We start from the raw sequence: 27,261 nt of genomic DNA, 5'->3' as shown, positions 1-27,261 counted from the left end.
GCCCCGGAAATATACAAACCAACACTATGGAAACGGTATGTGGACGACATCTTGGAAAAAATCAAAACAGGACATACGCAACAGCTTACTGAACACCTCAACTCCATAGACACCACAGGCAGTATCAAGTTCACCCATGAAGAAGAAACAAACCACTCCATCGCCTTCTTGGACTTGAACATACACCACACGGACAACGGGGACATCAAAATAAAAGTACACAGGAAACCTACACATACTGACCAATATCTCCTTTGGACATCTGAACACCCCACTATTCATAAGTTGTCAGTCGTCAGAACATTACATGAACGCACCACAATAATCACGGACCCGGAAGATAAAATACAGGAGGAAAAACATATACAACACGCACTGAAAAAATGCCAATATCCCCAGTGGGCAATAACTAAAGGGGCAGAGCAGGTCAAAAACAAAAACAACACAAGACAGGGAAGAAAGAAAAAGCAAACAAACAAGAACACAGAGCAATGGTAACACTACCGTACATAAGAGGAATCACAGAACGCATACAAAGGGCACTGAGGAAACACAACATAAACACACCGGTCAAACCACACACAACTCTCCGTCAAATCTTGGTACACCCAAAGGACAAAATACTCCCGGAAAACAAATGTAACTCAATATATGAAATCCCATGCAAGTCATGCAATAAATCATACATCGGGGAGACAGGAAGGAGTTTCAATACAAGAAAAAAAGAGCACAAGAACGAGTGCGAGAAGGAGACGGCAACAATCCAAACAAGAGCAATAAAAAAACAAGCACAACAGGAGCAACATAAATCAGCCATCACGGACCACTGCAAAAGAGAGAAGCACATCATGGACTGGGAGAAGGCCAGAGTCATCCGCACCGAAGACAAAAAACATCAGCGCTGGATCAGGGAGGCCATTGAAATCCGAAAGCGAGGACCAAGGACCATCAACAGGGATGAGGGAGCTTACATGCTCTCTACTACCTGGAGCAGCATCCTGGAGGGACGAGCGGACAGCGGGGGGCGTGGCTTGCCTGTCAGTTCTGACAGGTAGGTCACGCCCTCATAGCAACACCAGCTGAAAATGGCGCGTCACAGCAACATCCGTGACACTCTGACGAAGGCGGAAGTAGTCGCCGAAACATGTCAGGTATTTGAACACCGACAATACACTGTCTGTAAGTAAGGAATCTGCTTAACATTAAAACAAGAAACATTGTTGCAAAAAACGATTGCATTCATATACAGTACAGTGGGCATGTACATAACACAACAGGGAAACTGCAATGCTTACATCTTACTGTATTATGTATACAATTTAAAAAAGTCATCAATCTTCTTCTGCTTCCCATTTTTACCTTTTAACACAAACACTTCAATCTCGTCTGCTACACACGAGCTAGCGTCTGAAAATGAAAATGGCTCTGCCACACGGGTGCTGGGCATGTAACCAAGTCACCTGACCAAGTCGACCAATGGCGTGACTGATGGCGTGACACGTAACCAAGACACGTGACCAAGTTGACCAATGGCGCGACCGATGGCGTGTCACGTGACAAAGTCACACGGCCAAGTCGACCAATAGCGCGACCGATGGCGGCTCATGTGACCAAGTCGACCAATGGCGCGACCGATGGCGGCTCACGTAACAAGACACGTGACCAAGTTGACCAATGGTGCGACGGATATATCGATATAAACAACAAAAATGGCCGGCGGGGGATGAAAAGGAGCACCAGATTATCTTAATAACCGGGTATCGTACTAAACGGTACTAATTATACATAAAAAGACTAGAATTGTGCAAGGGAAATGAAAATAGTATCGTAATAAGCGGTATTATCGATATAACCGATATCGATATAACGAGACTTTACTGTATATATATAAAATTGGTCCAATTAATTAGATTATATCAGTTCTAAAATTAGATATAAAGTCATGCATTTCAGTTTTATTTTGTGCGGTGCATAGATGTTCTTGTGAGCTTAGTATGTGCAAGCAGTGCGCGATTGCGCACGCTCGCAGTTTAGAGGAAACATTGGTGTCAACTGAATTTTTTTCTTCAAATATGAGATGGGAGTCGCTCCAGCCTCCTGGGTCAGAATTAGGAAAAATACAGAATGCTCATGGGACGTTGATAGTTCCACTCGCTCAGTCTACTGACATTAATTGTTTCTATGTTTTTGTTTGTAGAGCATTGCATCATTGTCAAAATGGTTTAAAACCCACATTGTACCTAAAGTTGTGACCCGTGATGGAGCTGTGTTCGCATGTAAACTAGCCTGGTTGTGCCTTACGAGTGAATTGTTTCTACTTTCTATTCCCAAAATGACACTACAAAGACCTTCAATTAAGACACCTTTTTTCATGCAACCAATAGGTGCATTACTGTATTAAAAAAGACAAAACAGCTGTAATTAACAAAAAAGGCACAATTTATTTGTTATTACAAGTTAATGTGAATCTTGAATTCAAGACCACTGCCGCGGCAAAAAGGTGACTGAATTCTCATAAAAATCCAGTGCTGGTGTGTGGGACAGACATTTTTTTGTGCATTAAAAAAGTGTTAGACTACTGTTTTTTTTCTTTTATCTCAATATTCTCAATTATCCAGTCTACCTGTTCAATGTTAAAAGCTCATTTGAGCCACTTGGTGGAACTCTACAAAGTATTTGATTACCACGTCATTCCCAGTGATTCACAGTTGGAAGAAAAGGTGACTAAATACGAGCGCATGCATTGTCACGTGTAATTTGTTGGTTTCCTGTCAAAACATTTTTTTCCTGAAAGTGCAGCTTGTGATCAAAACAATCTATAATCAATAATTAAAAAGAAGTACTGAAATTTTGAAGGAGCCATATTCTCTTTGTGCAACATTGTGGATTTATATCTTGTTCTCCTTTCAGAACACACAGAAGTCCACGACAGCTCTCGCATGACCTTTGTGACCCATTTTGGGTTCTTGTGTCACTGGAGAAGCTGCTGGGTCAACTTTGGCCCGTCTTGGACAACAAAGTCCATCCCGGTTCCTGTGAGTTGGGCTCACAAATGCTCCTCATTCCTTTGTATTAAAGAGTAACATAACTTAGGCTCGGCGTAGACGGCACTGGCAGGTCTGTGTGCGTTGGTGTGGAGGGCGGGAGTGCAGTAGCCATTGTCCAGTATCCTATGAGAGGCGCACTCGTAGTTCCCCGGAGAGCCGGGAAATGCCGACAGCGGGTGCCCACGTGCGCTGCGATGAGTCCCTCCTGCTGTGGAGGTGCACTCTTGCTCGCCAAACGGTGTGGCGTATTCCGGCTCTGGCGGAAGTGGCTCTGCATACTCCGGCAGGTTGCCAGGGGAGTCGTAGTGGACAAAGGTGAGGGGGATGGTGTAGGCCCCGTCTGGAGAGGGGTGAAATGTAGAGGCCACCTTTTGTCCAGAAGTGGGTTGGGCGTAGTCTAAAAAAACAAAAACAAAACATTTAATATCATACGGTTAAAATACATATCTACATTGAAAAATGATTACATTTCCAAAAACTATGTGAAGGAGCTCCAAATGATCCAAAGCACAGTGGGGCCTTGGTTTACGAACACCTTGCCTTATGAATTTTTCGGTTTATGAACGTTAAATTTATGAAAATTAAACCTTGGCATACGCACTACTTTTCGGGACACACATGGAGCGCCGCCCCATCACGGCTGGCGAAGTAATCTTCGGCGGAAGAACACCAAAGCATACAACCGAACAGCGCCCCAGCCGGCCTACCTTTCCACACCCCCTTTCTCGGAGTGCACACGTCGATTGTCTTCACATATTTTTTACAGATACTTTTGTTATGGGACCGAAAAAGACCACCACAGGCTCGTGTTCAGCCGAAGAAGACACAAAACAAAATTACAGTCGAGAAGAAGGGGATCATCGCAAAACACGAACAAGGTGTTTGTCTGATTCAACAGCCCAGTACCAATATGCTAAGTCCACCATTGCTACCATCCTTCGCAACAAAGAAGCCATTAAGGGTGCTAGTGTTGCTAGAGGTGTTTCTTCTTCTGTTAATTTGGATTAACGAAAAGCAGCTAGCCGGCGACAGCGTGAATAAAGCAATTATATCTGAGAAAGCACGGCTAATTCACTCTGATCTCATCATGCGGCAACCTGGAAGTTCGCCGTTTATTGATACAAGGGGTCATTCCTCGAAATGGTGAAAGAAGAAGGCTACGTTCCTCAGCAAGTATTTAATGCAGATGAGACCGGCCTTTTTTGGGAAAAGATGCCTAACCGGACTTTCATAACACAGGAAGAGAAGTCTGAACCCCATTCCATCAAGCCATCAATGACCATCACAAAGGTAAATAAAACGACTTTATTATACCGTGCAGTGTATTTCTTTCATTACAATGCAATAGCACATTTATTATACATAGAATAAGGTACATTGTTTGTAGTTTTAAGGCTTATTTAGTTGAACATTATATTTTATGGAGAATTGTGAATGGATTATTCTCATTTTAATGGTTTCCTATGGGATATTAACTTTTGGGATACACACTTTTTGCCTTACACACTTTGTCTGGGAAACAATTAAGTGCGTAAGCCAAGGTCCCACTGTATAGCACAAAATGTGCTGACTTATCGATCCCAAAGAGTCGCCAGGTTCATGATGCACTTGCGTAAATCAACTCATTCACTGCCATTCTCAAATTTACTTGGGAATTGAAAATATGACGTGGAGCACCATTCCCAAATTTGTTTGGGTTTTGTTTTTTCTTGTTTGGGTGCCGATAATGCGCTGGCCATGGCCTGCGGCAATTGTTTTCTTTTCCACAAGGGGCAGTATTTCCCTTTTTTCCATGTTAGCGCTTTGTTCCAGCTTCTGCTTTTGTTAAAGCACAATATAAACCAATGTGTATTATTGTGCCGGTCCCAAGCCGGGATACATACAGAGGCTGTTGTCAGGAAGGGCATCTGACATAAAAGCTTAGCCAAAACGAACATGCAAATCAAACCTCTCAAGATGGAGGAGACTGATTCGCTGTGGCGACCCCCAGAATGGAAAAGCCGAAAGGTAAAGAAAAATGTATGTATTGCATTGTATTTTGAAGCTCATAACTCCAGACACATATAATTTAGGAATTAACTCTTTTTTTTTTCTGATGAAAGAAGAGAGTCAAAGGTTTCTGGCGCTGCATTGAATGTTTATGTCGTCCTAAAAGTTAATATTCTGTGGGTCCTGGAATATGAGTGACAATAACAAAAACCATGGCAATGGAGTGGACACATTTTTGCACATCGTCTGGCAGGGAATAATTTAAAAAAAGTTTTCCATATATAAGGCACATCACGTTATAAGGTACTACAGTAGAGGCTGGAATTACATTTTATTTATCCCAGCATGGATCACGCACGACTTCTTCTACAGGGGAAAATGGAGTCGGCGGCTGCTGACAGTAGTTATAGTAGTAATTTCAGTCTCCTGACATTTTCTTTTGTGCATAGAATACTTAGTTTTATCTTTTGAACCCCCATTTCAATTTTGCTGCTGTAGATTGCAAATGTCCCCATTGTGGGACTATTAAAGGCTTTCTGCTTCTGAGACCTGTTGTGTCTCAATATTACTTCACATGTAAAGCGCACCTGCATATAAGGCACAGGGTCATCTTTTGTAGAAAATCAAGGCTTTTGGGTGCGACTTATAGTGTGGAAAAGATGGTAGTTTCCACAAAAGGTGGAAACTGTGTTTTTTTTAAATGAAAATAGGGATGTGCACATGTGAAGTGTAGTGCCCAAATCACCCCCTTCACCATGCCGGAACTCTATCAGGACTTTGCAATTAGACAGACTGAGCTGGACGCCAGTTTGTCGTCGTGTCGCCCTTCCATCCTGTTTATCAGTCCCCATAAAGGGGGCCTCCTGTCAAGCGCCAATTATCGGGTCCTTTTCAGAGAGGCTCCGCGGGTTAAAGAAAGGAATGTTTGCACAGTGACTGGGTGACGGGCTAAAGAATGAACAGCCCGCGGAGAGAGCTGAGAAGTCTGCCGTGACAGCCCAATGGGGAAAAATGAAGGACTGAAGGCATGACCACTAGAATCCCAAAAAGGACTGAATCTAGCTGCCCGGACAAACCACAGCACTGATATCATTCTGACCATCAAGTGGGGGGCTCGGGAGGTTGTCGTAGATATTCCGCTCCAGAGGGTATGAGATAAGCTCTGATGGAAGACACGGGAGGGCCTTCTCCTGGACACTTTGGCAACCTGCCGAAACACAGTCACGGTTACTCTTTAACCCCAATAAACAACATGGGCGTCAAGTTGGGGGAAGAAGCACACTTACTTGATGGCACGGAGTATTTCAATTGGTTTGCCTTTTTCCTGCATGGAAGTAAACACAAAGCATGAACAACGTGGACACTGACCACCCCCTTCACTCAAATGAACCTCAATATTCATCAAAATGTTGATAAGTCATCTTTTAATACATTTTTTTAAAGAGAAGGTACCTTTTACCAACGCAACAGCTCTGCGCATCTTGCCATTTTCTCATTTATCTTAATGATGTGAATGATTCTTGATGACTTGGAATGACTTTCACTTCATAGCTGTTCATGAAAAATAGTCACTAGCTGGAATTTCTTGACCTCTTTATGTGATTGCGCCCATTTGAATATGAAGATGTTTCCAACCGTTTGACTGGTTCTGCAGAAGGAACCTGGTTGTTGATCTGTTTAACTCATCCACTGCCAGATGATGTTCAAAAATGTGTCCACTCCAGTGCCAGGGTTTTTGTCGTTGCCACTTGAATTCCAGGACCCACAGAATATTGAGTTTTAGGACTACATAAACATTCAATGCAGCGTTACAGACATTAGACTTTCATCTTCCATCAGAAAAAAAACGGGTGTATTACTAAGTTTTATGGGTCTGGAGTTATCTGAGCTTGAAATGGGGCAGCTATACAAAAGGCAAATGCTGCCCCCACGTGGGAGGGAAAGTCATTGCCAGAAGTCTGACCAGTGCTTTATCTCCCCCAACCGCAAGAAAAAAACCATAAGCGGAACAAATTTGGGAATGCCGCTCCATGTCATGCTTTTCAATTCCCGAATAAATTCGGGAATGGCAGTGAATGAGTTAATGTGCAATCCGCCTTGAGATAGGAAAAAAGAACATTCACTTTTTGGTCTGAATCTGTTAATGGCCGAAACGGACTCACAAGTACAGGTAGTTAAATAGCCGTTGGTAATTATTCGGAGAAATTATTAACATTGGTTTCTAAGCATAGATGAATATCATTCCTTATTAGTAAGATAATAGTTTTTGAGCCATCTTATTTCAGAAGCCAACCTTGAGCTGTTGTCTTTCATTTGGATCCAAGATGCATCTCAGTTTCAAAAATGGTGGCGCAAAACATCTATTCAACTGCTTAGAACATGTCGTGTTATCTACATGAATGAGCTGTGGAGAGTATTTTCGAATAAACGGCAAGTGCTCTCTGAGCTTTGAATTAATTCAATTAATAAAAATCATTGGCCATTAGCTGAAAATATTTTGGGTATTAACTCATTGACTGCCATTCCCGAATTTATTCGTGAATTGAAAATATGACAGAGTGCCATTCCCGAATTTATTTGGGTTTTGTTTTTTTCTTGCTGGGGTGCTGAAAAAGGGCTGGTCAGACCTCTGGCAATGGTTTTTCCCTTCCACGAAGGGGGCAGCATTCCACTTTTGTCCATTTTAGCGCTTTGTTACAGCTTCAGCTGTTGTAAAAGCGCTATATAAACCAATATAAATTTATTGCTTTGTGTTTTGGATAGCCACCCTCATTTCAAGATCATATAATTCCAGGCCCATATAATTTAGGACTTAACTCATTTTTCTGAAGAACGCTGGCGCGAATGGCTGCCGCTGCTGACCCGCACACAAAAAAATCCTGTGACTGTAAAATGTCCTTGAGAGTTTTGAAAGGCGCTTAGAAATGAAATGTATTATTATTATTATTATTATTATCATTATAAAGAAGAGAGGCTAATGTTTGTTACGCTGCATTGTATGTTCATATACTGTAGTCCTAAAACTCAATATTCTGTATGTCCTGCAATTTGAGTGACAATGACAAAAACCCTGGCACTGAAGTAGACAGATTTTTGCACATTGTCTGGCAGTGAATGAGTTAAAAAAAAACAAAAACAAACAAACAAACAAACCTTCTCTTCCACCAGACTCCAGCCAACAAACAACAGAGGCACGTGATAAGTCCCAGGACCACTCCCACTGCCACGATGACCGGCTGACTGGATCCTGCACAGCCGTGAGTGAGTCATGTACTCATACTTTCCCAGTTTAAAAAAAAAAGACAGTATTTGATCTTACTCTGCTTGGATTCCACCAAAACGGGACGTTCAGTGACCGAGGGAGATGTTTTCGGAGTCACCTCGTACGCTTTGCTGGACGGAGATTCTATTTGGCAAAAATATATAAAGCATGGCCGAGATGAACAACAATTGGAAAAAAAACGGCAGACTCTACCTACCGTCGGTTGAGCGTGATCTTGGCGTGACCTTGACTGGGCAGCCCACGATTTGGAGTTGAACCGAACATTGACCGTGGCAGTGGTGCAGCCGCACACGGACGAAGCGAGCCACGGCCGGCGGAAACAGGCTGTTGAGCACCCTCGGGTGACCATCGGCAAAGTCCTCAAACACCTTATAAAAGAGAGAAAGCGGTTGAATTTATCACATGAGGGAAAAAAAAAGAAACGAGAGCCACAAGCACTGAAAAGTTAGCAAACTCAACCTTTTCTTCTTTGCTGACAGCATCTTTGTAAACTTTCCAGGTCTTCCTGTCTCTGCTAAAGAGCAGCGAATAATATCTGACGTGATTCTCGCTAGATCCGGTTGTGATCACTCCTGAAAGATGGGAAGTGGAGAAATTGTTGTTTGACTTCATATTTTGTCGCTGAGAAAGTGTTTTGATTTTGCGAGGTGTGCCATAAAATGTGAGGCCGCTTCCTTGTAAGAATGATGCACTTCCTCCATTTACATTTACGTACAGCGTTTCCAGGGTACGAGTCACACAGCGTTTTGTGCAACAGCTGAACAACACATGGTCATGTGTTTTTCCCCCCCATTTGAACATTTTAGATGTATGGTTGTGAAGTGTTTTTTATTCCATGCAAGTATTTCAAGTCCCTTATTTCCTGGTGTATAAGGCGCACCCTAAAGCTTTTATTTTCTTCAAAAGATGACCCTGCACCTTATACACAGGTGCACCTTATAGAAGTGAAGTAAGGTGTGAAGTGAAGTAAAATTGAACCACAACAGATCTCACAAATACTGTCAGCAGCCATCGACTACATGTCCCCTTATAGAAAAAGTAGTGCGTAGCATCAGCCTATATTGTTGCGCCTTATAATGTGGTGTGCCCTATACAGTGACACCTTGGCTTACGAACTTAATTGGTTGCCAGACAGAGTGTGTAAGGTGAAAAGTGTGCATCCCAAAGATTAATTTCCCATAGGAAACCATTAAAATGAGAATAATCCATTCCCAGGTGCCCACAAAACGTCATTTTCTACTTTCTAATTTTCTAATTCTTAAAACTACACAAAATATACCTTATTTTATGTATAATAAATGTGCTATGGTATTATAATTAAATAAATAAACTGTACTGTATAATAAAGTGGTTTTATTTACCTTTGTGATGGTCGTTGATGGCTTGATGGAATGGAGTGGCCGGTTTCCTCAGCATTAAACACTTGATGAGGAACGTAACCATCTTAAGCAGGGTTCCCCAACCCCCGGGCCGCGGACCGGTACCGGTCAGTGGGTCATTTGGTACCGGGCCGCGCAGAAAAAAAATGAATAATTTACATAATTTCCGTTTTATTTAATATCTGAGTCCGAACTATGTTTTATTTTGAAAACTGAAAAGTCACCGCTTGCAGCGCATTTCCGTGACCAGGAATGGGTCGCAAAGCTCGCTTACTTGTTCGACATATTTAACCTGCTCAAAGAATCCAATCTGTCACTTCAGGGGAAAATGACAACACCGGAATATAAAGTGCACTTTCAACGTATTCAAAAGTTTTCCAAATATAATATATAAATATATAAAAGTTTTGACAGTAGTTGTGAGACCTGTTGTGGCTCAATATTCCTTCACATATAAGGTGCACCTGCGTATAAGGCGCAGGGTCATCTTTTGAGGAAAATGAAGGGTGCGCCTTACTCACCGGAAAATATGGTAGTTGCTAGTCACTTGAGAAAAAAACATCTGCCTTTCTCTCATCATGTAAAGCTGAAATGTAATTTAAAACAAACTATTTTTTTTACAGACAGTGTATTGTAGGTGTTCAAATACTTGACATGTTTCGGCGTATACTTCCGCCTTCGTCAGAGTGTCACGGATGTTATTGTGACGCGCCTTTTTTCAGCTGATGTTGCTATGAGGGCATGACCTACCTGTCAAATCTGACAGGCAAGTCACGCCCCCCGCTGTCCGCTCGTCCCTCCAGGATACTGCTCCAGGTGGTAGAGAGCATGTAAGCTCTGTCATCCCTGTTGATGGTCCTTGGTTCTCGCTTCTGGATTTCAACGGCCTCCCTGATCCAGCGCTGATGTTTGGCGGGGGGGCGTGACTTGCCTGTCAGATTTGACAGGTAGGTCACGCCCTCATAGCAACATCAGCTGAAAAAAGGCGCGTCACAACAACATCCGTGACACTCTGACGAAGGAGGAAGTATACGCCGAAACATGTCAGGTATTTGAACACCTACAGTACACTGTCTGTAAGAAAAGAATCTGTTTTAAATTAGATATCAAGTAGACAGGATGAACTTAATACAATAAAATATAAAGCAAAAATGGTTATCAGTCAGGATGAATTTTTAACAAAATTATAAAGAATTCGTTTGGATAAATTAATAAAATACTGACAAATAGATTCAACCTAAACTGTCCTTTGTTTTGTTGGTCCTCGGCTGATAGCTATTAACGCATTCACTGTCATTCCCGATTTTATTCGGGAATTGAAAATATGACGTGGAGTGCCATTCCCGAACTTGTTCGGTTTAGTTTTTTTCTTGCGGGGTTTGCCGATAAAGCACTTGTCAGACCTCTGGTAATGTTTTTCCCTCCCACAAGTGGGCAGCATTTGCCTTTTGTACAGCCAACCTCATTTCAAGCTCAGATAACTCCAGACCCATACAACTTAGAATTAACTTTTTTCTGATGAAAGGAGAGAGTCTAAGGTTTCTTACACTGCATGGGATGTTTATGTATCCCTAAAACTCAATATTCTGTGCGTCCTGCAATTTGAGTGACAATGACAAAAACCCTGGCACTGCAGTGGACACATTTTTGTACGTCTGGCAGTGAATACGTTTAAACATTTGCTGCATGCTGTTGCATTTAAAATCGTGTGACTTAGAGGCCTCACTCTATGGAGAAAAAAAAGGTTTTGAAGAGGGATGATTGTCCTCCTCCTACCTGTGATTGAGCTTTTATCAGTAAGTCCAAGCTCCACCCAGGGCGACGGATCATTCCAGCCTGCGGTCCAAACGAGCCCCTCTTGTCCAGAATGCACATTCTTGTTGGACCAGGACAGTTTGTCCTCTTTGTCACCAAAAGACGAGGCGTTTAAACCATGCAGCGCCAGGACGTGATTACATTCTGTTGATTAATCAGAGGTGCTTATTGTGTAAACTTGTTTTGTAAACAGCCACAAAATAGCATTTATAAACTGCTGTTAACACACTTCTGAATGAAAATGTGACTCTGGGCTGTCAAGCCTTACCTTGAGTGAACACCAGTTTCTTTTCAGATAATGACCCCCTGTCCAAAGAGAAAAGGCAACTTTCAACAATAATTTGAAATAGATTTTTTGTAACAATTTAGAGCAGACGAACATTTTACTAACGTTTTAGAAAGGATCCCGTTGGAAAAAGTGGACTCGTAACGGGTCAGGCTCCTCTCACGGCTCACGTCCACGCGACCTCCGAGCTGGTCTGACATTGCTCCCGCGTGCACAGCAGACTTGCACAGCAAGGATGTCTGTGGAAGAGAGGGCAGTGGTAAATGAGATTCAGTGATCCCTCACTACTTCGTGGTTCACCTATTGCGGTTTCAGTACATTGCTCTTTTTTTTTTTTTTTTTTAAACGAGAAAAACAAACATTCGGAATAAAAAATATGCTGAATGACTCAGGTTCTGTACATGGCTGTAGCTTGATTCGTTCCCAGGGCTGACGTCACCCAATGACAGCCCAATACCCATAGTTTACAGCCATGTGGATTGGCTGTGCGTCTTCTGAGCCCCCTGCCCAGCACCCCCCCCCACCCTGTCTTATCATGTGGCTTATTAGTATATAAATCTACTTAGCGGATTTTCGTCTATCGCAGGTGGTCATGGTCCCCATGAACCGCGAAAAACAAGGGATAACTGTATTTACACAGAGATTGAGCAAAATCAAAACTGTGCAGAAAAAAATACTTCTGAATCCCCATTTCCACCAAGTGCTTGGGTCCGGTAATTTATGCAATTTATTCCGCTGTCAACGGTTCAGATTTGTGGGGTACGCACACTGCGCAGTGTTGAATGGTTTATCTGAATCTGCCTCATATATATATATATATATATATATATATATATATATATATATATATATATATATATATATATATATATATATATATATATATATATATATATATATACACAGTATATGTATACACATTTCATTTATAAATGCCTTTCAAAACTCTCAAGGATGCTTTTGTTTACAGTCACAGGATAAGTTTAAATGAATTACTCGTGAAGAGAACCAGTCATGACAATAGTTCTGTTCCTTTGGTGTGGTTGTAACTCAAATGTACATATTTGGTAGTAGGGTCTATCATTAACCAACAGGATTATCCATTATAATTATCTTTATTTATGTAGAACAGACAAGGAATTTGTATCCACCAGTATAATCATAAAAAAAGACATGACAAATAAGTATGGGAGGGCATTCCTTAATGTAAGTGATACATCTCAGGAACAACTGTGAGACAACGTGCAAAGTATCAAGCAGAGCTAAAGTGATCAGTGCTACAATAAAATCATATAAGAGTTCACGGTTGGTGCAGAAAATCATGTAACCACTGTAAAATGATCAGTCGCTGTATTTGTAGTACAAGTGTGCAATTATGCAGATGTCCTCATTCAACCCATATCTGCAAGTTTTATGTTTTATAGAGGACTGGTCAGAATTGATCAAATTTCAACTGTGTTGATCTGACCTGAACTACTAAGTGGAAACAACTATCACGTCCTTTCAATGGCATGTACTTACATCTCGGTAGCCCTGATCGGGACCTCCCCATATGTCTCCAGTCACATTTTTACAACCGGCAGGGCAGTAAACTCTGAAAAGAAAAAAATACTTTTATGAACTCCTATTGGGTCGTCTACTTGTTGAGCAAGGAAGAGAAATATTCACCAACCTTAAACGTGGCAAGTTAAAATGAGACCCTCGTTGTGAACAAGAGACCATATCTGCAATAATAAGGGAGACGAAATCGTGATTTGATATCAAATGGGAATTAAAGGACGATGTGAGTACGTAGGAACTCATTCACTGCCATTCACAAGCTTATTCGGGAATTGAAAATATGACGTGGAGTGCCATTCCCGAACTTGTTTGGGAATGTTTTTTTCTTGTTTGGGTGCCGATAAAGCGGCCATGGCCTCTGTAAATGTTTTTTTTTTCTTTCCACAAGGGGCCAGCATTTCCATTTTATCCATGTCAGCGCTTTGTTACAGCTGTTAGCTGTAACAGCTGTCAGCTGTTTTAACAACAGCTAAGTTAAAACGCGATATAAACCAATATGCATATACGTATTGCATTGTATTTTGGACTCATATATCTCCAGACCCATATAATTTAGGAATCAACTCTTTTTTTTCCTGTTGAAAGAAGAGAGTCTAAGGTTTTTAATGGTGTATTGAATGTTTATGTAGTCCTAAAACTCAATATTCTGCGGGTCCTGTGTTTTCAGTGAAAATGACAAAACCCTGGCACTGCAGTGGATACATTTTTGCACATCGTCTGGCAGTGAATACGTTAAAGGGCTTACATAACAACACCCCTGCCCTCGCTTTGGAACACAGACATGAGATAGGCCAGTGTGTTGCTATATTAGGGGATGAACGGTCACCAGTGTTGAGATGAGCAAGGCCTCTGTTGCGCTGACTTGACGAGAACGGCGACTGGCTCTCGTGTGATCTGAGCTAACAGACGGCGGTTTGTGCATCCAGACATTGCAAGATTTCACAAACAAGCTACGGGAAGACAGGAAACCGTGATACACGCAACGAAGTCCGGATGACCTCATCCGAGGACACTAAGTATAGACTCCTGTTTAGACCAATCACATGATGCAGGAAGGAAAAAAACAGTCCCTCTATCTTTTTGTCAAACACAAGATGTGCTTTGTCAAATACATGACATGTAACTGCTGTTATATGGCCCTTGGTAGTTCTGGGATTCCAAGAGAAGAACAATCAATGTTCACTGAATATCATCATTGAAGCTAGAGAACTCCGAGTATTCATCCCGCCATGATAGCATGTTTAGTGCTGTAGTAACCGTATACCACTGAGCCCCATAGCCTCGCCAATAGTGATGTCTGTGGTACATACCAGGATAAAGGTCTGTGGCGTAGGACAGCAGAAAGCCTCGTCCGGACCGATGTGACCCCGACTTGAAGGTTATTGTCACTTCGTTGCTTGCTAGCATCATATTCTTTTGTGATGCATTCAGTCTCCCACAAACCGGGCCTGTTGAGCATACAGAAAGCTATTTTAAATGATCATTCAATTGTAAGGTGCAGTGGATATTAAGGCACATGCTCAGCATTTGAAAAAAATAAAAATAAGGCTATTCGGTTCGCCTCTTAGTGCTGAAGTTAATGAACATTCAAGTAAAAAAAACCTTCTGGAGATACTTAATGAGTAGATAATGTTGAGCACCAAAGTGATGTGATGTTTTTTTTCTGTGTGTTTGTGTGTGTGTGTGTGTGTCTTCATTTTTTGGGTGGGGGTCGGGGGGATTGTTGAGTCTTTTCCATGCTATTGTTTTCCATGCTAGTCATTAGCCAAAATGCTGCTGTTGTTAGGTTAACCATGTGCTAAGTGAAAATGACTACGAATCATTTTTACATTTAATTAATAATGAATTTTACATGTACATTTTTACATATACATGAAAAATATATATTTAATATGATTATGCTAACGAATCTAGACACATTACGATATCACAAGCCCTTCAATTTCCAGTTGTATGCTATCACTAGTTCATTCTGTGATTATGTCATGGCAAAAATCATAAAAAGCCAAAGGGGGGAAAACACACACAAAGTGACATTAAAATTAATTATGGCAAGATTATGTTTTCAACTCCCACTTTGGAGTTTTTGGTTGATTTCCAAGTTATTTAACTTGTGCATTGATAGGAGTCAATACGCAATGTGTTTTCTTATGAGTACTGTATGAGGCATCTGTGAATTCACTTGCTGCGCAACATTAGCGAGATTAATATTAAAGAATTGTAGCCCCTGCTTGTAAGAACAGTAACCCGGCAGAGAGAAAGAAGAGAACATTACAGTCATGACTCAGTTAGTACGGTATCCAGTAACAAACACACCTGGCAGTACAAATCCTTCTATCATCAATTTCTCAATCGTCCTTTTGGTACAGAGCCAAATTTGTATGCCCTCAAGGCACAACTTTGTGTCTCTAAGTTATTGATGAAAAGGTTTCTTCAGCCGTCATCTATACTTCTTTGAAGGTGTCGAACGTTTCGCTTCTTATCCAAGAAACTTCGTCAGCAAACTAAAGTCTTACTGGTAGTTTAGGCCCTATATATATCCCTACTGTCCAGGCATGGAGGTGCCGGACTCTGCTATGATAGGTCCCTGCTCTCAGGTTAGGGGGAGCAGAGGACTACTCCCTGCAGCTCCACTGATTGTTTCTATTGTTCTGACTAACGACTGGCCTGATTGCCCCACTTCCACCGATATCACCTCATCAGTATTACTAATCCTATGTTGCCTAAGGAGGCTATTGAATGAACGATCCAAATTGAATCTCACCATATCGGTTTAATAAAGGATTTAGTTGTTTTATGAAAATCGCTTCTTTTACTATCCTTTCAAACCATCTATGTTCTTTCGCTAAGATTTTAACCAGATTGTCGTCAAATGAGTGGTTGCTAGCTTTTAGGTGCATATGTACTGCCGATTGAGGCCCACTAGTATTATCCCAGTGATGTTGTATAAGACTTTTTTTGAGAATTTGTTTAGTCTCCCCAATGTACTGCTCTTTACAATTTTCCTCCTTAAAAATGTATTGAATTAACTACATTACTTTGTTTTTCATTTGGCAGCCTATCTTCTGGATGCACTAATTTTTGCCATAAAGTGTTTACCGGTTTGAAATAAGTAGGAATTGTGTGTTGTCAAAGGACTCTGTAGTTTTTCAGAAACTCCTGCAATGTAAGGTACTGCTACTCCTCTCCTTTTTGTATCTTCAGAATTTTTGGTTTCATTCCCTATTCTTTCTTTCTGACATTTGTTAAATGACCACTGAGGGTACCCACAGTTTGTGAGTGCTCTCCAGATATGTTTTTTACTCGTGAGGACATTAAAGAGAACCAACTAGTCTTTTTGGATTGTAAAGTAATTATAACGGAGGACAGAGCGCTAAAAACAGAAGTCCTTAGGAAGGCTACGCACACTGACCAATACTTACTTTTGAATTCTAACCACCCTTTACAACACAAATTAGGAGTTATCAGAACCCTCCGGCATAGGGCTAAACTCTTACCAACAAGCGTTGAAGGTAGAGAAAAGGAGTCAAAAAATATCAAGAGAGCACTCACAAACTGTGGGTACCCTGAGTGGTCATTTAACAAATGTCAGAAAGAAAGATTAGGGAATGAAACCAAAAATTCTGAATATACAAAAAGGAGAGGAGTAGCAGTACCTTACATTGCAGGAGTTTCTGAAAACTACAGAGTCCTTTGGCAACACAAAATTCCTACTTATTTCAAACCGATAAACAGTTTAAGGCAAAAATTAGTGGATCCAAAAGATAGACTACCAAATGAAAAACTAAGTAATGTAGTTTATTCAATACATTGTAAGAATAAAAATTGTAAAGAGCAGTACATTGGGGAGACTAAACAAATTCTCAAAAAAAGACTTTATCAACATCACAGGGATAATACTAGTGGGCCTCAATCGGCAGTACATCTGCGCCTAAAAGCTAGCAACCACTCATTTGACAACAATGAGGTTAAAATCTTAGCGAAAGAACATAGATGGTTTGAAAGGGGAGTAAAAGAAGCGATTGTCATAAAACAACTAAATCCTTCATTAAACCGATATGATGGGGTGAGGTTCATTTTGGATCGTTCATACAATAGCATGCTTAGGCAACATAGGATTAGTAATACTGATGAGATGATACCGGTGGAAGTGGGGCAATCAGGCCAGTCGTTAGTCAGAACAATAGGAACAATCAGTGGAGCTGCAGGGAATAGTCCAATGCTACCCCCAACCTGAGAGCAGGGACCTATCATAGCAGAGTCCGGCATCGCCATGGCTGGACAGTAGGGATATATATATATATATATATATATATATATATATATATATATATATATATATATATATATATATATATATATACAGTAAAGTCTCGTTATATCGATATTCAAGGGAGTCCGAAAAAATATCGATATAACCGGGACTATCGATACATCCGACCCTGTTTGCATGTAATTTTCTCCGTGCGTGCATAGAAATAGCATCGATATAACCGGGACTATCGATATATCCGATATCGATATAACGAGACTTTACTGTATATAGATAAAAAAAAAAAATCCTCGTCTCACCCACCATGGGTGGTGTCTGTCCCCATTTCAGCTCGGGTCCTCTACCAGAGGCCAGGAAGCTTGAGGGTTCTGCGCAGTATCCGTGCTGTTCCCAGCACTGTGCTTTTCTGGACCGAGATATCCGATGTTGTTCCCGGGATCTGTTGCAACCACTCGTCGAGTTTGGGGGTCACTGCCCCGAGTGCTCCAACCACCACAGGCACGACTGTCACCTTTACCTTCCAGGCTCTCTCCAGCTCCTCTCTGAGCCCTTGTTATTTCTCGATTTTCTCATGTTCCTTCTTTCTGATGTTCCCATCACTCGGGACCGCTACATCCACGACAATGGCTTTCCTTTCCCCTTTATCTATGACCACGATATCTGGTTGGTTGGCCATTACCATCTTGTCAGTCTGTATCTGGAAGTCCCACAGGATTTTTGCTCGGTCATTCTCCACCACATTGGGAGGTGTTTCCCATTTTGACCTTGGGGTTTCCAGTCCATACTGCGCACAGATGTTTCGGTAGACTATGCCAGCCACCTGGTTATGGCGCTCCATGTAGGCTTTCCCTGCCAGCATCTTACACCCTGCAGTTACGTGTTGGATTGTCTCAGGTGCCTCTTTGCACAACCTACACCTTGGGTCTTGTCTGGTGTGGTATATCCCTGCCTCTATGGCTCTGGTGTTCAGGGCCTGCTCTTGGGCAGCCAGGATGAGTGCCTCTGTGCTGTCCTTTAGGCCAGCCCTCTCTAGCCACTGATAGGACTTCTTGAGATCAGCCACTTCTGCTATGGTTCGGTGGTACATCCCGCGTAGGGGCTTTTCCTCCCATGATTGTCCCTCTTCCAGCACCTCATCCTCTGTTCCCCATTGACTGAGACATTCTCTGAGTACATCATCCGTTGGAGCCTTCTCTTTGATGTATTCATGGAGCTTGGATGTTTCATCCTGGACAGTGGCTCTCACACTCACTAGTCCCCGGCCTCCTTCCTTACGGCTTGTGTACAGTCTCAGGGTGCTGGACTTGGGATGGAACCCTCCGTGCATGGTGAGGAGTTTTCGGGTCTTAACATCCGTGGTCTGAATCTCTTCCTTTGGCCACCTTATTATTCCTGCAGGGTATCTGATCACTGGCAGGGCATAGCTGTTTATTGCCCGGGTCTTGTTCTTGCCATTGAGCTGGCTTCTGAGGACTTGCCTCACCCGCTGGAGGTATTTGGTCGTAGCCGCTTTCCTTGTTGCTAATTCGAGGTTGCCATTGGCCTGTGGTATACCGAGGTACTTGTAGCTGTTTTCAATGTCTGCTATTGTTCCTTCAGGGAGTGAGACCCCTTCAGTGTGAACTACCTTGCCCCTCTTAGTCACCATCCGACTACATTTCTCCAGCCCGAATGACATTCCGATATCACTGCTGTAGATCCTGGTTGTGTGGATCAGGGAGTCTATGTCCCTTTCGCTCTTAGCATACAGCTTGATGTCATCCATGTAGAGGAGGTGACTGATCGTAGCTCCATTTCTAAGGTGGTATCCATAGCCTGTCTTGGCGATTATCTGGCTGAGGGGGTTCAGTCCTATGCAGAACAGCAGTGGGGAGAGTGCATCACCTTGGTATATGCCACATTTGATGGACACTTGCGTTAGTGGCTTGCCATTGGCTTCAAGTGTGGTTTTCCACATCCTCATCGAGTTTGCAACGAAGGCTCTCAGGGTCCTGTTGACCTTATACAACTCCAAGCATTCATTGATCCATGTGTGTGGCATCGAGTCATATGCTTTCTTGTAATCAATCCAGGCTGTGCACAGGTTGGTATGTCGGGACCTGCAGTCTTGAGCGACTGTTCTGTCAACCAGCAGCTGATGTTTGGCACCTCTAGTATCTCTACTAATGCCTTTCTGTGCTTTGCTCATGTATTGATCCATGTGTCCACTTATCTTAGCCGCAATGATGCCTGACATGAGCTTCCATGTTGTGGAGAGACAGGTTATTGGCCGATAGTTGGAAGGAACTGCACCCTTTGAGGAATCCTTCATGATCAGGATTGTTCGCCCTTCGGTTAGCCATCCTGGGTGAGTCCCATCCATCAGCAGCTGGTTCATTTGTGCTGCTAGGCGCTCGTGGAGAGCTGTGAGTTTCTTTAGCCAGTAGGTGTGGACCATATCCGGGCCTGGTGCCGTCCAGTTTTTCATACCTGAGACTCTTCCTTGTATATCTGCCGCTGTGATGGTAACTGGGTTCTGTTCAGGGAGGTTGCTGTGCTCCTCTTTCAGAGTCACCAGCCATTGTGCGCTGCTGTTATGTGCGACCTCCTTCTCCCATATGCCTTTCCAGTATCTTTCAGTTTCCAGCCTTGGAGGGTCTGCTCTGCTGTTAGAACCCTGCCACTGAGCGTACACTTTCGCAGGTTGTGTTGCGAACAGCCTGTTTATTCTTCTGGCCTCATTCTCTTTCGTGTACCTCTTTAGGCGACTGGCCAAGGCCTGGAGCCTTTGTTTGGCAGTTTCGAGTGCTTCAGGTATGGTTATCTGCATGTACCTCTTGGGTATTGGCCTTTTATTCACACCTCTCTGGGTCTCCGTCAATTGACTCACATCTTTCCGAGCCGCCTTGATCTTGGCCTCCAACCGTCTTTTCCATGGTGGGTAATGAATCTCGTGGCTCTCATGGTTGCTCTTGTAGCCAAGCATGTCGAGGATCACTGATGCTGAGGTGTATATCAGCTCATTGGTTTCCGTGATCGTTCCGGTCGGGATCGTTCTTTCAGGTGGTACTTCACATAGCCGTTGTAATCGGTGCCTTCGTTGCCCAGTTTTCATTCTTGCCATGATCTTGTCTCTCAGGTCATTTGCTGCCTCGCTCAGCATTTCATTTATTGGGGCTGGCTTCCCAATCTCATTATTCATTGGGGCTTGCCTCCCAATCTCTGGTTGAACCTCTTCCTGTGATGTGGCAGCCTGGGGCCCTTCACCTCGGAATTTGTGTTGTACCTCATCAATCTCAAGTTGTGATAGCAATTGCCGTTTGTGGATATTGGAACACTGAGCTACTAGTTGTTTCGTGGTCAACCGTGACTGTGGGTTTCGAAGTAACCATTCAGCCCCCATTCTCCGCATGTAACCCCTCTGACTAGGGTTGCTTGAGTAGTAGCATTCCAACAGAGCCATGTTATCGCATCTCGTCCATCTCCGCTTTGTTCCAGTAGCCCATTTTTCATCAGGGTGCTCTGGTTCCCCAGCACCTGACGCAGACCTTGTTTGGCCGGGCGACGTCTGAGCCGGCATGTCATTCCATTTATTGTCTCTCATCATTGTATGAGGTAGGCATTAGCGTGAAGGGTCTTGCCCAAGGACCCACACTGGATGATGTCATTGTGCTCATTCATTTTCTCTGCCACAAGTGGGATTCGAACCCTCGTCTCCCATATGCCAAACCGATGCATTATCAACTGAGCTATCCAGCCGCTATATATATATATATATATATATATATATATATATATATATATATATATATATATATATATATATATATATATATATATATATAGGGCCTAAACTACCAGTAAGACTTTAGTTTGCTGACGAATTTTCTTGGATAAGAACCGAAACGTCCGACACCTTCAAAGAAGTACAGATGACGGCTGAAGAAACCTTTTCATCGATGGAGCACTCCTGTACGACTGAGAGCTTACACAGACGTGTCTCTAAGTTAGCATGTAATATCAGCATGTCAAAGTATTGGCATGGCCTTGGGTGTATTGGCACGGGGAAACGTCTGCAGTAGCAAGGGAAATGAAATTTTGTAAGAATGAGAGAAAAACAAAAACAGGATGGATATGTCAAACTTGGTGACTGTTTAAACCATCTCACCTAATTTGGGATGCTCATATTTATCGGTGACGACCAGAGAGCCATTCCTGCAACCGGGACTACTTTCGATGTCAAAATCCCCCAAAAGAAGTCGCAACGTCCGTCCTTCTGGGACACGAAGCTTCCATGTGCACCAGGTGTTACTGGGATATGTGCCCGGGTAGTTCTCTGAGGTTAGGGTGCCAGACTCTGTGCCCAGGAGTGTATATCCACAGCCATCACCTGAAACAAAACAGATGAAGCTGTTTCATAGAGTGGAGTACAATAAAGAAATGTTCATGTGTTTTAGTATGCAAGCAGTTGAAGTGACCTTGTTTTAACTCCTTCACTGCCAGACGTGCAAAAATGTGTCCACTCCAGTGCCAGGGTTTTTGTCATTGTCACTTAAATTCAAAGACCCACAGAATACTGAGTTTTAAGACTACGTAAACATTCAATACAGTGTTAGAAACCTTAGACTCTCTCCTTTCATCAGAAAAAAAGAGCTAATTCCCAAATTATATGAGTCTGGAGTTATATTAGCTTGAAATGAGGGTGGCTGTCCAAAATTGGATTGGATTGGATTGGATTGGATAATCCTTTATTAGTCTCACAGTGGAGAAATTTACATTTCACAGCAGCAAAGTGATGAAAGGAATGAAAGTAGAAAAACAAAATACATGAGCTGCTGGAAAGGCAGCCACTCTCGATTGAGCACTACCATGGAAAAAAAGGGAAATACTGCCCCCTTGTGGACAAGAAAAAAAAAACATTTCCAGAGGCCATGGCCAGCGTTTTATCGGCACCCTAACATGAAAAAAACAAAACCTGAAGAAATTCGGGAATTGTGCTCTACGTCACATTTTCAATTCCCAAATAAATTTGTGAATGGCAGTGAATGAGTTAAAAATATGCCATTTGAAAAATAAAACATTTGTTTGTCTCACAGTAGAGAAATCGGATCCCTCTTCAGTCATCATTAACCTGATTTGTTAGTGTTCCATTCTAAAGAGAAGCAGAACATTTTCACACATATGCATCACCACACTTCCTGTCTGCGACTAATAATGCCTCCTCAGTACACACACAGTCAATCACATCTTGTTTATAACCAGCCATGTGTTAGCAAAGCGATCACAGACTGTATATAGTGTTTTTTGATAAGTCTACACACACCTGTTCAAAATGCCATGCTTTGTAAATTAAATAAATACAAAGAGACCAAAATTAGGGTCTCACCATTTTTCCCATCATTAAAAAAATAAAACTTACTTTATTCTGTGTAAAACTGAATTCATTTGGTTGCGAAAGTGTGTACATTCGCTTATAGCAGAATCTCCCGCTCACATTCAAACTCAATTCAGTTCCCAAGTGCACTTCACTGGTTTACAAATTGTTGTGAAATAAATATTTGTGAAATATGACAAGTGAGAAAAGTCACAGATTTGTGTGCATTTTGTTGTATGTTCCCAACAATTTCAACTCATTCATTGCCATGCCCACATTTATTTGGGAACTGAAAAATATGATGTGGAGCGCCATTCCCAAATTTGTTCGTGTTTTGGTTTTTCTTGCGAGGGGCTTCCGATAAAGCGCTGGTCAGACCTCTGGCAATTTTTTTGCCTTCCACGAGGGAGCAGCATTTGCCTTTTGTACATTCGCCCTCACTTGCACCTCTTATTACTCCAGACCCATATAACTTAGGAATTAATATTTTTTTCTGATTAAAGAAGAAAGTCTAAGGTTTCGTATGCTGCATTGAATGTTTATGTAGAACTAAAACTCAATATTCTGTGGGTCCTGGAAATTGAGTGAAAATGACAAAAACTGGTCCACTGGAGTGGAAACATTTTTGCACGTCGGGCAGTGAATGAGTTAAGTGGTACAATTTTGTCTTTATGAATGCTGAAGAGGCTATGGGTCAACGTGTCTCATAAATGTACAACTCCAGTTGAAGTAGATAAAATTGTCCTTATTGTAATAGTTTTTCTTGGTTGTCTTTGTAAAAAATAATGCCTGGGAAGAAGATCTTAAAAAAACATCACGAGGACCCCCCCCCCCCCCAAAAAAAAAATGTTCAGTCCCACTTTAAACTCTGAATTACCGTATTTTCCGGTGTTTAAGGTGCACCGGAGGATAAGGCGCACCCCCAATGAATGGTGTATTTTCAAACTTTTTCCATACACTGTATAAGACGCACCGGACTCTGAGGTGCAGTCATCCTTTGAAGAAAATCAAGGCTTTTGGGTGCGCCTTATACACTGGAAAATACGGTATTTAATGTTTACTTTTTTTAAATGCGGATTCATACCAATCATCTGACTTCTGAACTGACATCTGCTCCTTCGACAAACACATGAACCAGACTGAAACACTAATATTTAGATTATCTAACGCATCAGTGGGCCGCCGTAAATAAATGAGCAATTCCCATAGTGATCACACAGAGTTTAGTTTTGTGAGGGCCGTTGCAATCAGTTAAGGTAGTCCAGGAATGATCAAGGGATTAAAGAAGCAGTGGTCACTGTCTGACCTTGATCCTTAGTCCTTGTCTTCCATATAAGGGTGCTTAAAAATTGTTGAGTCCAAACTGCAGGATAACCTTGAGTGCTCACCCTGTGTCCTGAAACCACATAAACCAGCTCCCAACTTCTAAACAGCTCTTTCTCAGTTTTTTGGTTTTTCTCTTCTTCAAGCCCCCCTCAGGTTTTCCTGGAAATGCCATAGCGGCATCGAGTAACCGCGGGCAACCGAGCATAGATTTGTCACTTTCCGGTGCAAGGGTTACTTTAGTGAGCAGTGCTTTGACTAAATCATCTTTCCCGTCCCCCACTTGCCAAAAAACATGAGCTCGTTCTATCCTGAATTGACCTGTTTTGGGGAATTTAGAAGAACTGTTGACGAGAAGTGGTTCATATGGGGATATCATACGGACCCAGTTCCAAATGGACCTCTTGTGCTTTGCTTGCAGGCCCTCACAGGTTCACACAAGCAGAAAAGATCCTCACCTGTCGGACGTGCACCGACACTGCATTTTTTTTTTTTTTTGTTCTTTTGACTTCAAGACGGCGCCGCGAGAGTGGCTGCCTTTCCAGCAGCTCATGTATTTTTGTTTTTCTACTTTCATTCCTTTCATCACTTTGCTGCTGTGAAATGGAAATTTCTCCACTGTGAGACTAATAAAGGCATATCCATCCATCCATCCATCCATCCATTACCCTGCCTCATCGGTCAGTGACCCTTTTTTGGACAAATATCCCACACAAATTCCTGCACTGCTGAATATTTGAAAATACTTTACATTAAAGGGAAAAAAGAAACACAATTTTTTTAACACATTCTGCAAATATTGCTACATCAAAGAACTTCACAGTGATAAATGATCCATAATCCATACAGTATTTCCCTTTCACTGAGCCTGCACTGCTTCAATTACAGTTCTGTGACTATGCGTTTTCCCCAAGTAAAATTGATGGGTTGACTTCATCCCTCTGTTCCGTGACAATAAGATTTTACAAGACCTCTTGTCAGTGGTGTACGGAGGTGGGGAAAATGCCACCTCTCATATATGTCACGTGCAAGTTGACAGCTGGGCGGGGGCCTCCGCTCCCGACCTCCGCCAGATGCTGTCAATTCCCTCATCTCTGACACGGGGACATTTGAACCAGACGCTGGCACTTACCCAGTGTCGGAAGATACAACGCCTCGCGCCTCGCCCGCCGTGCCCTGAACTGCTTTCTGTACGAGTGTTTGCTTCGCCAGAGGTATTTATTAGCCGCGATCGCGTAAGTCTGCTACTTTCGAGATCGTGTGCCGTTTGCACCCTCGTGTGCCTTTTTATTTTTCCCTGAGCTTGTGAGGCTGGACAGATTGCCCCCACCCGCCTACTCGCTGTGCTGTTTTGTGATTTTCTGTTCTACAGGTTTTTCCGGGTCAGCGTTATCTCGGACCCGTGCCTTTTGTTAATAAATCCTCTGCCAGCACCAACGTCTCTGCCGCCTGCTTAGGGATCCTTCCCATTCTTTAATGTTCCGAAGAGTCAGCTGCCAACGTCGCATTCGGAATGTGACAATAGGCAGTGAAAAACTTGTTTTGCACAAAGATACTGCAAATATTGACCAAACAAATGTTCACCCACACCACACTATTTGTGTTTTCACACTGTTTCACCATCCCACAATCAGATATAAAATAGTACTTTTCAGACAAAAACAGTTGCTTTTACACAACATGGTGTTAAAGGGTGTTTAAATTTCACGCTTCTGTCCCACTTTTCCTGCACACCTTTATACACGAAAGCAATCGCAGTTCTGTTAACGACTGATACCTCTGAATGCAAAAATATCAGGTCAAGTTTATGTCCTCAATTTAATGTTAGTGCCCTTTCTCTATATCGGCGACCTAAAAGCAGCTACCTTAACAAAACGGCATCTAAGGGCATCTTCTGTTTATATTTGACAGTTCTGACAGGAAATTTGAAAACATGCTGTAAGTATGTCATCTGGCATACTCGTATACCTTGATACTTAACTTTTCATTGAATCTTTATGTTAGTGACTGAGATGTATTTTTCAAACAATATTTACTGTTCTTATGATTCCACCACTGCGGTAGTATCGGTTTTGGTGAGTGACGCAGTGTCATCATATTTACTTACAAATTCAAACTTCGTTTGAAACCAACGACTTTTTGTGTATACACTGACACATAACACGAAAGGGGAAATAACATATTTTTTTTCCCATTGGGTCCCACCTCCCCTCTTGTCTGTTTCCGAGCAATGGCAAAGTGACTGAAGTTAATTAGCCGACGTGAGGAAACCAAAGCTACAGGGAGACGGCCAAAAATAACGCAGTGATTGCACTCTTGAGTCTCGAGTATATTGAATACATGATGTTGATTGATGTGACAACCAGATCCTACTTCAATGTCGGGAAGACTTGTGGGAAATGTGAACACATAGATAGCTGCAGGTAAACATGAATGGAAGGAATAAATGTGTCATAAGTACTCAACAAAATCGTACTTATAGACATAAATCATAATAATATGACAGAACAGCACGGAAAAGTGGAATAATTAACTGCGAATGCATACTCAAGCTACCTAAATAATAAAACAATGCATGTTTTGACGTGACAGTCGGATGATGTTGGAGAGGAGTAAACAGTTCCAGCAGAGATATCGAAAACTAAGTTTGCTACAATGAAAATAAGTTGAAACATTTCAAGTACAGTAGTTTTTAGCATGCAAACTTGCAGGGAAAAAGCCTGAGCGATCATCTGTAACTTACCCTCTTGGCCGTGGACGCGTATCGAAAAAGCCCAAAGTACAAGAGAGAATACAATGAAAAGTGATTTCGGCGGAACTCCGATGTTTTCGGTTTTAGTTCTCATGTTTTTCAGTGCTCGGCTGCAGGCGAAGAAAGTGTAAGGTGGGGAGTCTGCAGTGTGTTCCAGCGTTCTGCTCTTGCCAATGTAGAAAAGTTTTAGCGCAAAGTAAT

General features: G+C 42.2%; 2 protein-coding genes across 6 annotated transcripts in view; one reads left to right on the top strand and one right to left on the bottom strand.

The window, feature by feature from the left end:
• The window catches only part of LOC148896468 (uncharacterized), a 32,689-nt gene extending 6,765 nt beyond the window's left edge, over positions 1 to 25,924 (top strand). The window contains exons 4-6 of one of the 3 annotated variants that reach the window (XM_088998313.1): positions 8,205 to 8,297; positions 10,502 to 10,746; positions 24,730 to 25,924. The gene's annotated coding sequence lies outside the window, so the exon portion shown is untranslated. Of the gene's footprint in view, positions 1 to 8,204; positions 8,298 to 10,501; positions 10,930 to 24,729 lie in introns of those variants that run through there. The other 2 variants (XM_088998314.1, XM_088998315.1) reach the window with 2 other exon arrangements.
• Positions 23 to 27,238, bottom strand: LOC148896467 (discoidin, CUB and LCCL domain-containing protein 1). Of its 3 annotated transcripts, none has more exons than XM_088998303.1 (15): positions 27,052 to 27,238; positions 21,780 to 22,001; positions 14,670 to 14,807; positions 13,472 to 13,523; positions 13,321 to 13,393; positions 11,905 to 12,038; positions 11,782 to 11,819; positions 11,475 to 11,657; positions 8,779 to 8,891; positions 8,516 to 8,687; positions 8,356 to 8,442; positions 8,190 to 8,283; positions 6,323 to 6,360; positions 6,136 to 6,243; positions 23 to 3,444 (listed from the first exon to the last, which is right to left on the bottom strand). In XM_088998303.1, exons 1-15 carry the CDS (start codon positions 27,152 to 27,154, stop codon positions 3,047 to 3,049), a joined length of 1,953 nt encoding a protein of 650 aa, XP_088854429.1. In that variant the 5' UTR covers positions 27,155 to 27,238; the 3' UTR covers positions 23 to 3,046. The 3 variants fall into 3 exon arrangements, with proteins under 3 accessions (XP_088854429.1, XP_088854430.1, XP_088854428.1); XM_088998304.1 differs by having other exon boundaries at positions 8,512 to 8,706; positions 8,766 to 8,891; positions 27,052 to 27,229; XM_088998302.1 differs by lacking the exon at positions 27,052 to 27,238 and adding an exon at positions 22,706 to 22,764.
• Positions 27,239 to 27,261: the final 23 nt, after the last annotated feature.

Source organism: Hippocampus bargibanti, linkage group LG06 (assembly GCF_051943395.1).
Source record: "Hippocampus bargibanti isolate YZ-2025 linkage group LG06, ASM5194339v1, whole genome shotgun sequence".
NCBI lineage: Eukaryota > Metazoa > Chordata > Actinopteri > Syngnathiformes > Syngnathidae > Hippocampus > Hippocampus bargibanti.
This window is presented reverse-complemented; position numbering and strand designations above follow the sequence as displayed.